Source organism: Xyrauchen texanus, chromosome 50, assembly GCF_025860055.1.
Source record: "Xyrauchen texanus isolate HMW12.3.18 chromosome 50, RBS_HiC_50CHRs, whole genome shotgun sequence".
Lineage (NCBI taxonomy): Eukaryota > Metazoa > Chordata > Actinopteri > Cypriniformes > Catostomidae > Xyrauchen > Xyrauchen texanus.
In genome coordinates, this window is record NC_068325.1 from 1,449,638 (window position 1) to 1,462,199 (window position 12,562).

The following is a 12,562-nucleotide window of genomic DNA, read 5'->3' on the forward strand; positions in this document are numbered from 1 at the left end:
GTTGATGGGTTCTAATATCTGTGGCAATTATGAACTGGTAAATTAGCAACAAAATCTCACAACTCACTCGGATATTCTTGGATCGGGTCTGGACCAGACTGCCACTGCGCACGACAAATACTGGCGCTCCGTTCACCTCATTGTCAGCTTTGTGCCGCAGCCAATCCTCATATCCCTATATGTGATGAAGAAAAACAGACAAGCAGCTTTTTAAACTCCAATCATACTGGCACAATATTGTGTACATGTCATGAAGCATGAACATGAACTGTCAACACATTAAATTAGACAACAGTGGGATTAATGTGCTCACCTGTTTGATGGCAGTTACCGTGATGACAAAAAATAGAGGAAGTCCACTTGTTATAGGGGAAGTGGGTGTGTCAATCATTAACTAAAGAGGAAAGAGAGAATCTGGTTATACAACAGGGCAGAATTGCTGTATGTCGTGTCATTAAAAAACAGATAGACAGACAGACAGACAGACAGAGAGATAAGACAGAAAAAAGAGGCCGATAGATGGAGACAGACAAAGACAGACAGAGTAAGACAGACAGATGGAGACAGACAGATGGAGACAGACAGATCATTTTGTCAATCATTTTTGCATGTTTGGGTTTGCTGGCAGCAGGTTGACTGACATGGCTGCTAGGCATGTTACGATATATACATTTCACGACGTGATACGATGCAGAAGCCTCACGATACAATATGGGGAAAAAAGAGCCCAATTTCAAGAAAGTACATGTTAATTGTTAATAATCATAGGACATTACTTTAAAAGCTCATACAGCTGATGTAATTTTTCATTTAGTTGTAAATTTAACATGATATGCTAACATGTAAACTAACATTTATATAACATGTTATAGTTACAAGCCATTTTTTTTTATCATATGTATAATTCGGTTTATTATTATAATTCTGTTAGCTTTCTTATTTATTCTATTTATTTAATTTATTTTCAAAAGGGAGACTTTTGGGACAATTCTTTTAAAAAATGGTTTCAAGTTTAAATTATGATAAAGCATTTGTTCAACAAAAAAAAACCTTTCCGTTTTCACTCATTTAAGGGTCACTGAAACTGATAATAATTGTTTAATAACGTATTCCGTGATATTTTCTGAGACAGTTATCGTACCGTGAAAATTTTATACCATTGCAACCCTATTTAGGACATCTACTTTGTGCATGACTCGAGTACGTTTTCCAACAATTGTTTACAGACAGATTGTTTCACATTTAATTGACTATATTACAATTCCAGCGGGTCAGAAATTTACATACACTAAGATAACTGTGCCTTTAAAGGCTTGACATCATTTTCAAGCTGCTTAGTCAATTTACCAATTATCATCTGATAAGCTTATTGGCTAATTGGTGTCAATTGGAGGTGAACCCATGGCTGTATTTTAAGGCCTACCTTCAAACACAGTGCCTTTTTGCTTGACATCATGGGAATATCAAAATAAATTAGCCAAGACCTCAGAAAATTTTTTTGGACTTCCACAAATCTGGTACATCCTTGAAAGCAAATGCCTGAAGGTACCACGTTCATCTGTACAAACAATAGTATGCAAGTATCAACACCATAAGACCACGCAGTCATCATACCGCTCAAGAAGGAGAAGCATTCCGTCTCCTAGAGATGAATGTTTTTTGGTGCCAAAAGTAAAAAATCAATCCCAGAACAACAGCAAATGACCTTGAAGATGCTGACGGAAACAGGTAGACAAGTATCTATATCCACAGTAAAACGAGTCCCATTTCGACAAAACCTGAAAGGATGCTTAGCAATGAAGTAGCAACTGCTCCAAAACTGCCATAAAAAAAGACTATAGTTTGCATGTGCACATTGGAACAAAGATCTTACGTTTTATAGAAATGTTCTCTGGTCTGATTAAACAAAAATGTAACTTTTGGCCATAAAGACCATTGTTATGTTTGGAGGAAAAAGTGTGAGGCTTGCAAGCCGAAGAACACCATCCCAACCTTGAAGCATTGGAGTGGTAGCATCATGTTGTGGGGTTGCTTTGCTGCAGGAGGGACAGGCACACTTCACAAAATAGATGGCATCATTAGGAAGGAAAATTATGTGGATATATTGTAGCAACATCTCGAGACATTATATATGAATTGTTGCATTTTTGGGTTTGCTGACATGTCTGTTGATAGTTGGTTATGGATAAAGGGTGTGTGGTTGAAGAATGAAACATATGCACTAATTAAGGCATATGCATAAGCGTTAATTTTGACAGTACTTAATATTACTTATACTGAATGCAAGAAAGAGTAGAAACAAAAGAGAATAAAACAGTGACTGAAGAAACAGATATTAAGCATATGACAGCACTAAGACTGCCTGTAATGCATCATATCACATATAAAGCACTACAAATGCTCAAAGCAGCAGAGTCATCATCATCATCTTCATTGGAACACACACACACACACACACACACACACACACACACACACACACACACACACACACACACACACGAGCTGGGTCAGAACTTACCTGAACTAAGAAAATGATGAGAAAATAAAAATTGGCTATTCTTCTGAACTGCTCAAACAAATTCTTGGGGACGAAGTTCCATATGGTGTACTACAAAAAGAAAACAATGACAGCGTGGAGGATTTTACAGTCAAATACACAGGCAGAGTAGGAAAACAGTGAACACGTGACAGTCAAATGACTTCACGTTTACATCTGTGGCTCATGAAGGTCTCTTTAAATTCATGGGAAATGAAAAATCATGCTGTTCGCTTTACCTTGGAGGAAATGATCCTGTTGTCTGCAAACCTCGGAGGAATATAATGTCCATTCTGCGGGAACTTGTTTGCAATGTAAACTGTGCGTGTGTCACTCTGATGTGGAGGGTCAAAGCCCTGAAAGAGATCAGAGACAGCTTAGTCAGTGTGGCAGAGACATTTCCATACTGCACTTCATATTCACACATATGGACAGGGAACAGGGCCTGACTTCATTACAGTGCTTGAAAGGCAATCACTATATTCAAATGACTCTTATTTCTTTTTATTACAACACTTGCAAGGTGCGCAACGTATCGATATTGCTCTTTTTATTCTTTAAATACTTCCTAAAACTATCCTTTGCTGCCTTGCAAGCTCTGGTATTTCCTTCAGGAAATGCAAATCTAGTTTATTAAGCTGCACTGTAAGGAAACAAACATTTGAAATAACAATCAGGTCTCTAAATATAATTTGTCGGTCAAACCTTGTGATTATAAATCAGTTTCCAGCTAGTACTGATACAACTAGTCTCAGAAAATGGTTTGAGTTCCAGGGCTTAGAAAGAATGTTATCAGTAACATTGCTAACACCGTTCTACATAACAGAGAAATACTAAACCATAATAATGAGCCTTTAAAATATAATTTTTACAAGCGCAAGCACGAAGCGAGCCGCAGCAGTAATGATTCAAAATGTGTCGGAAAAAACAGCAAGAGACTATCTGAACATTTTGTTAATTTATAGAGAGAAATGCTTATTCGGGTTGAGCAAACAGACGATGATCTCGGGATCAATGATGGTCAGAGTGATCACTAATAGCTGATGCCTTTGACCATGTCATGATGATATTTGTCTCGTTTTCCCATTAATCTATTAAATTATCTTTATTATTAGACTATTATTATTATTATCAAATTAATATTACAAATAATTTGCCCGTAGAAACAAAGACACACGTTTGAAGAAACACTCTTTATTATATTATTAAGTACAGATGACAGAAAAGCCGTATATTGGCATATATGATGCACTGATACAGAGGCATGCAGTCTCATGCGCATCTAAAGGTCACACACTTTGTTTCTGCCTTCTGAGTTATATTTTTTATGAGTGCTGTAAATGACCTCAGACATCTCAGTTCAGGAGGTGCTTTGAGTTCATTTCACTTTATTTCCACAGAGCAGTTTATTGTGAATGAAACTCTGCAGCCTGTAAAATAATACAAACTATATAAAATAATACAAAAACACGTTCACCTCGAACCATGATTAATATTTCAGTGATTTTTATCATAATTATAATTATTATTTTTACATTTATAGTTGTTTTTATGTCTTCATTTGATGCCTGCATGTTTAGACGGATTCTTGCCTGACGGTAAATGGAAAGGTGGTTACGTATGTATACGGTTATATATATATATATATATATATATATATATATATATATATATATATATATATATATATATGTGTGTGTGTGTGTGTGTGTGTGTGTGTGTGTGTGTGTGTTATTTTATCACTTTATTATTTATTTATTTGCTTTTTTGTTACGTTTGGAGTGCAATTTGAATTTATAAATGTATTTGATTTAAGTTTTTCATTTTTCAAATAAATTATTACATTTTTAATGCAAAATCAATAAAGCAAGAATATTCACTAATCCCTCAGCCCCGAGGTGTCCGATGTAATTGGATATATATACAGGTGCTGGTCATATAATTAGAATATCATCAAAAAGTTGATTTATTTCAGTAATTCCATTCAAAAAGTGAAACTTGGATATTATATTCATTCATAACACAGACTGATATATTTCAAATGTTTATTTCATTTGAAGAATTCGTGAAGGAGGGAACAAAACAAATGTAATCACATACATGATATATTTTCCTGGATAACTAAATACCCAACCGGTAGAGAATGCACAGATGAAGCTTCCTTGCCAGAGAGATGTTCACAACGGTTGTTTCAAAAAGTTGAACAACACATTTTAAATGCACAAAATGTTTTCCAGTTTCATTTGAACTTTTAGTTAAAATAAATAAAAAATAAAGTTAAATGTTCGAAAACAAGGTGTCTTGCTTTATTGTGTACGCTTAACCCTAACCATGTTTACCGAAAATTATCCCATAGTACCACCTAGCATCCAACCAGCGGTAATACTGGTGTTCATCATTTTTTTATTTTTTCGAAAAAAGTATCTAAAAAAATTATCGTTTAGGAACCAGTATCGAAGATACCTATATCAAGATAGATATCGGACATTTTTTGATTGAAAAGATTTTGCATTAGAACAGAGAAAAGTTTTCTGAGAAAAGTTTTTAGAAAGTAACGAAAAATAACCGTTAAAATAATCTGACAACAATTGTTCGAGAATTATTAATTTGTAATGGATAACTTTTAAAAAGTAACTCTGCCAACACTGGACAACAGTGAGAATGAACTAGGCTTTAGTGACAGTGAACATTATATTGATTATCGACAATGTTGAAGAATATGAAGATAATGACTTCATTTATTTTGTAGTAGTTACAAGTGTATAAAATACAACAATTAATTATAGAAACATTCATTTAAATCAAGGAGTTTAAACCAATTTGTTATAAAAAAAATTTAATTTATTTTGTTTGTTATTAGAACTATTTTACGTCATACAAGCAAATTGGTAAACATAATGAACTGTTAGAACATAATGCGTATCATACAGGGTTAATAATGGAAAACTAAAGCCTAAAACTAAAAATCCATTTGCCAACATGAGTATGAATATTAAAAATATACACTCACTGAGCACTTTATAAGGAACACTATATTCCTAATAAAGTTCCCAAAATGGTCTTCTGCTGCTGTCGCCCATCTGCCTCAAGGTTGGATATGTTGTGCATTCTGAGATGATATTCTTCTCACTACAATTGTACAGAGTGGCTATCTGAGTTACTGTAGACTTTATGTCAGCTCGAACCATTCTGGCCATTCTCCGTTGACCTCTCTCATCAACAAGCGGCTCACTGGATGTTTTTAGTTTTGGCACCATTCTGAGTAAATTCTAGAGACTGTTGTGTGTGTAAACCCCAGAAATACTCAAACCAGCCCGTCTGGCACCAACAATCATGCTACGGTCGAAATTACTGAGATCACATTTTCCCCCCATTCTGATGGTTGATGTGAACATTAACTGATGCACCTGACTAGTATCTGCATGATATTTGTATGCATTGCACTGCTGCCACACGATTGGCTGATTAGATGGCAATGGCAAGCTTTACTTTTACTGGCAAGCTTTATGCAAATTCCAAAACTTGCAATAGCACATCCATATCCCAATGCTACACACAGAAATCCTTCTGAAAAATTAAACCACACAAAACACTATTCTATTAAATCTGGAAATTTAGAACTACAACTACAAATATATAAATATTAGGCTACCAAGTGGCGAAATAGCACTATAGTGATAAATATTATGGACAAACAGTAAGCTGAATAAGAAGCATTGCGGATCATCAGCCAAACTGTGCACACGTTACACTCATTCAAAATTCATTATTTATTCAGTTTGTGTGGAGCAAAATAAATCAATGGGAGGTCCTTTCACAGCAATTCCAATTGCATTTGGACTTTTTTTATTGGTCTGTAGATGCATGTGAGCAACACTTGCAGTGGGTCTCATTTACGTATTAAGTTATGTATTAATGTGTGCACAAAAAAGTGCTCACACAAAATGTGTTTACCTTTGTCCTAATGTTGATAACCCTTATTCTAAATAATGAATTGCACGCCCACAGATATTAATTAGCATCATTTACGGCAGTAATTCTTCATTTGCTTTTGTCACGCTCTCCTTTGAAACTAGAAAAACGTTTGTGCAAACTTACTGATGAATCATGATATCTGCAAGAAGTTTGCCAACACAAACTTATGTAGGGTTAGTGAATGAGTTCCAGTGTGTAAAAATATGATTCAGAGCTTCTAAATTTCCTCAGATATAAAAAACATAATAATGGCTTTGGCCTATGAAACACGTGACAGCTCTTTGCATAGACACAAACTCACAGTTGACCTGGTGCATTATGCAAACACTCCTTCAGGAGCACTGCTAATTGCTAGACATTTTCCCATTAAAAACTATCAGGTCCATGTAATGAAACATTGACTACCTGAAAGAACTGTTCTTACTGAGCTTCTTTCTTATTCAGTAAAATACCAAAACTGTGATTTTCATGACTTTCGGTTCTGTTAACAGTTCTTGAGTACATTTTCCCACTGATATAGATGGAAGACCATACTAAAATACACTGCAGAGTATCCTGCTATGCTATACAGTGGCAGTATGGATGTGCATGAGTAATCGATTAATCGAGTACTCGTTCAAATGTAAATATTCGACTAGTAAAAACAATACTCGCATATTGCAGTATATATTCCATATTATTAAATCTTGCAGTTAGTTCACCCAAAAAGAAAATTCTGACATTATTTGAAGTAAAGCTTCAAAAGACTTGGAATGAATGATTTAATAGAGCTGTTCAGCCATGACATCAATTTGTAGGCAACTTGGAAGTCTAATTTGCCATTGGATCCCTCAAGATTTTCCTATGTTTTTTTTTTACTTGTGTAAAAAAAGGACTGTGGTAAACATTACATGACCATACGTGGATATTTTGCTCTAACTTAAATTTCACCTCAAATGTGAATTTTGAAGCTACCGTGTTTTTAAAAAACAAAAAACAAAAGTATGTAATCAATATGGCTTAAAAAATTCACATTTGAGGTATGACAGTGATTTCCTTGATATTCAGACATACTGTATTAGTGGTACATTTCAGAACTCAAAACTTCCTCCCCAGTCTTAAGAGCATTTATAGTTGCCACCCTACTGAAACGTCTCGTTTTGAAATCTGTCGGTTCGTGACATCACATGCTCATTTGTATTTACACATACCACAACATGCGTCATCGCACAGTTTAAGTCAAGAGAGCAGGCCTCGTCTATTCCTGGAAACCAAAGGGGACCCATCATTTTGAATTATTTTGAATATAAACATGAACCACACAAACTTTTTGACTGCTACCAGGTATCTCGCAGCTTTTAATAGACGCGGTGTCAAGTTACAACTCTGAAAGGGAGAAGCAATACTCTTTCATTCAGCTGCTGCTTCTTGTTGTTTTGAACAGAAACGCATCATGGGTGTGTTCTTTCGCCCATCTGCTCTATTTTTAATTGTTGATGTGTGTAAACAAACTAGATGGACGTCTTAGGCCATTATGATGCATTTCCAGCGATGTGCACCTCAGTGCGCCTACGGTACGTGAGTGCATCATTTCACCGTGCTTTGGACTATGAGGTTTGCACGTTTTTTTTTTTTTTTTGGCTCATATCATTATGGATTGCTTGTGAACAGTCATAAAACGATTCAAGCTTTGCATAGAAACTGTTATTGAAGGATGGGGCAATTAAAACCATTTGGACACAATCAAACTACTACGTAAACTGTTTTATTCATGAATATTTCAAATGATTGTTTGACAGTTTATTGTGCTGAATGTTAATGGTTGTGCTTGAGATGAACAGTTTAATATATTCAGATTCAATATGTTGGACATGCAATATGTGTAAACCCTGCAATTTCGTTATATAATGTTGAGGGGCTTGTTCATAGTCTTCTAATTAAGCTTGCTGAATTTGAGGGGCTGCATGATGTTATCCAATCAGAACAGTGGAGCTTCACGTTGAAGTTTTAAGAAGGTGCTTAACCCAAAATCGTGCGTTTCAGACAGAGGACCAAAAACAGGATGGAAAATGATCATATATTATCAAATTATGACTATTTTGGTGCAAAAAAAAAAAAAATAATAATTTTATAACATTATCATTGGACCTAAGGGAAGATAATACAATTATAAAAAAAATAGCACTTCACGACCCCTTTAAAATAAGTTTTGTTAAACGTAAAGGAATAGGAATTTGAACCAGAATTGTTACATTATTTTTTCAATTTTACATTTACATTACATTTCTTTCAATTCCCATACCTAACTAGTTTCAATTAACATACCTAACAACTGTTTGTCTTATAATTTGGCAACCTAATCTGCCTACATTTTGGAACAACCTTCACTTCTACAAAGCCTTAAAATGCTGTCTAGGTAGGAAGCGTACTAGGTTTTGGAACAGAGCTGTAGTTTTCTGGTAGATGCAGCATAAAAAACCCTCAATGGATTAAGTAAGAATTTAAATTTCTTAAGAGACCTTAAAAACAATTAGGAGGGATTAGTATTTCACACTTCACCAATTGAGCCTGGATCATTGATTGTATTTAGAGCTAGCAGCCAGCAGAACACAAACACTTCTCTAGCCTGTGACAGTTTTTCATTCGGTTAGAAAAGGCTTTCGAAAGATGCTGTGTAATGAGTCATACTAAAGAGATAATGAAACACAGGCTGCAAAAAATCTGTGTAACAACAGAATGGCTAATCAAGTACATCAAATTAATTGGAAAGCAAGTGATGTAATATCTTTTGTCTTGACAGTCATACTGCTGCCTGCAGAGCTGATAGTCTTCATACTGATTGTGCAGAGGTGACTGAACAGGTAATTGCCACATCAATCTCAGGCACAGCTGTGTGACTGCTTCAGTTTTCTTTTCCATTTCTAAATTTACACTTAGCTCAAATTAACAAAGACAGATACTGTTAATTAATTTATTGGATAGATACAGCAGGAAGTGGGCAAGATATTAGGGATAAAGCCTTTTCCAGGCCTAGAAATCACAATTTTAAATTACCCTGATATTTCAGGTTTTCCATGGCCATGGGAACCTCCATTTATTTATTTTTGTAGTACATTATCCTATAGCACCATGTTGAGGGTTCTTGTTTTTTTCCTATTTTTCTGCTCTCATAATGTGAAAAAGAGAACAGACACCTGATTTAATGAACAACATTCCATGACTTATTCCACTGGACTACACTTACAGTATACTCAAAATTCCTCAAATCCTCACTCGCATTTCTATCCAAGGTTTATTTTTGCAGGTATCTTTAAAATTGAATTTCCTCCTCTTTTATTGAATTCTCATCCCTCTTTGCATCCTTGTGTCTCTAAAGTAGGGAAATGCAAGAGCCCAGATAACTTTTTTATTATTATTTGTCAAAATGACAGAAATTCTTTTGAATGATCAGGGTTTTTTTTTTAATTTGGTAAACGTCAGAAAATGTTTGATTTATGCAACCGTCATATAGAATGACACTGTTGATATTTTGACCAGAATTAGACACTTGTTATAAAGAATGTTAACGAAATGTGCCGATTTGACTCATAGTGTGAAACTTTTAACTTTAAAAGACAATTTAACTTTGATATACACCTGGGATTCTTATTTTGAAATGTTTGCACTTTGCTCATAGGTGGAGGGTGTATTTAAAAAAAGTTTGAGTTATCATAATAGGCTTATTATTCAGCTATTCAAGAACGGCGCGAGAGTGTGTTCCCCCGCACAGACACGCATTGCTTCTAGTGTTCTCCAATACTGTATGGAATCAACTGCTCACCCATTTCTGAGATCAATATGCAGTAGAAATTTGCTCAGTTTATTTCAAAGCTTACAACCCTTAAAAATTAGCAGTTACTTTTAAATGGTAAAATAAGTGGATAGTTTAGCATGTTCAAAGACAAGATGACCCCTTTAACTCGGGCAAGAAGAAGATAAACCTGTTCCAGCCATCATCTGATTTTTATAAAATGCGTAATACGTACATCTGACATCGTTATTAAAAATATACGTTTAATGTAAAATACTAAATCAAATCTTCACAATTAAGTTAAATAATGACAGATAGGGCTGGGACGATTCATCGACGTCTGTTATTAGCCACTGGCAAGTAAAATGTAACATTTCAATCACCAGTGAGCGCAGAGGAAAAAGCACTTGTGTCTCATTCACTTGAACTCCAAATCTCAGGGAACCGCACCGCTGACGTCACAAGAGCAGCTCTCTTGAGAGTGTGTGAAGATGAACCACTTCTCAAGCGCTCTGATGAGCATGCCGTCTACAGATGCGTGCGCAAAACTCCCGCGGAAAAATAAACAAGGTATAAACGGATTTGTTTTGTGAACGCAAAGCGCTCCAGTTTCACTTTATGGCCATGTAATGTCAAATATCCGTGCTCATTGTGGGTTTATTCACGCAGTGTTATATATAACATGCAGTGAGACAGAAGAGATATCCTGCTCTATTTCTGTGGAGATGATCAAATGCAAGAAACAGAATCTCAAAGTCTTCCTTCATGAGAAATAAGGGCTTGCGAGTTAACAAGAGAGCCTTAAAATAATGTGTGAAAGAGAAGAATTTAAGGCAGAAATATTTTACTATTGCATAATATAATATAATATAATATAATATAATATAATATAATATAATATAATATAATATAATATAATATAATAGATATACAGGTTAGCTGGGTTACAAAAGAAGCAAAAGAAAACAAAACATTGAAAGTCCAATGGATCAAAAGTAAATCGGACAAATAAGAGAGATATATTTTAGTTATTTAGACATATTTTGATAATTAAAATATTATTTTATAATTTTTTTTGACTGTCATTCATACGTTTTTGAAGCCTGAAAAGAAAATCATATACCCTTATTTTATTATATGACCCAAGCTAAATTTGTATAAATGACTTTGTTGTGTGCATGAAGCACACATAGTGAGTTTGTATGGTAATTAATCATCATATACATAAAACATCTAAAACAGACAATTAATCATCATAGTCCTAAAAGAGTAATCATAGTCATAATCACAATTATTTGTTTGACAATTAATTGTCAGCCAAATTTCACAATCGTGACCCCTAATTTTCATTACCGTAATTTCCGGACTATAAGCCGCAACTTTTTTTCCTCGCTTTGAACCTCGCGGCTTAAACAATGACGCGGCTAATATATGGATTTTTCCCGCTTTCAAATTTTATTTAAAAAAAAAAAACATTCTGTGACGTGCTCAGTTTTTAGGCGGAATGAAGCTATCAATAGACCAATGAAATTGCCGAACGGGTTAAGGTCAAACAACTTTTGTTTACTGTTTAGATTAAATCGAGCGCGCTCAAACTTCCCATCATTCTGATTACGGTAGTAATTTTGTCACCCTCACCATGGTAAAGACATGGAGAAACGCATATGATGCAGCTTTCAAGTTGAAGGCGATTGATCTGGCTGTTGGAAAAGGAAATGGAGCTGCTGCACGGGAGCTTGGTCTTAATGAGTCGATGATAAGACGTTGGAAACAGCAGCGTGAGAAATTGACTCAGTGCAAAAAGACAACTAAAGCTTTCTTGGTAGGCTACTGTTTACTGCTATTTTTTTATTTTTTGCTACAAGCTGTGTTTCATAAAAGCCTGTGTAAAGTTCATTTGTTTCAATGTACCGGTAGGCACCTGCGGCTTATAGAAATGTGCGGCTTATTTATGTTCAAAATAATATATTTTTTTAAATTCAGTGGGTGCGGCTTATATTCAGGTGCGCTTAATAGTCCGGAACTTACGGTATTAGGTTCCTACCTTGTGAATTGTTTTTGTTACAAATGTTTCTTTTACTGAGAGTTGATTAAGAATGCACAAGTTTTAGTTATTCCTGTTAGAAAAACACTTAAGTGTTACACAAATTGCACTAATTTTACTGTAAAATGATTTTATGTTGGACTGCTAAACTCGAGGTTGCACAATGTTTTGATATTCCTCCTGAAAGTGACTTGAATTTTACATTTTGTTTCATTTATTTTGTTATTGGATTGCT

General features: G+C 34.9%; 1 protein-coding gene across 2 annotated transcripts in view; it reads right to left on the bottom strand.

Moving 5' to 3' along the window:
• LOC127641130 (phospholipid-transporting ATPase IF-like) overlaps window positions 1-12,562 on the bottom strand; it is a 104,797-nt gene that overhangs the window by 73,315 nt on the left and 18,920 nt on the right. For both annotated transcript variants that reach the window (XM_052123913.1, XM_052123912.1), the window contains exons 2-5: window positions 2,779-2,895; window positions 2,522-2,611; window positions 314-394; window positions 68-175 (exon numbers count right to left, since the gene is read on the bottom strand). In XM_052123913.1, the coding sequence (XP_051979873.1) occupies window positions 68-175; window positions 314-394; window positions 2,522-2,611; window positions 2,779-2,895 (396 nt within the window). The remainder of the gene's footprint in view (window positions 1-67; window positions 176-313; window positions 395-2,521; window positions 2,612-2,778; window positions 2,896-12,562) is intronic.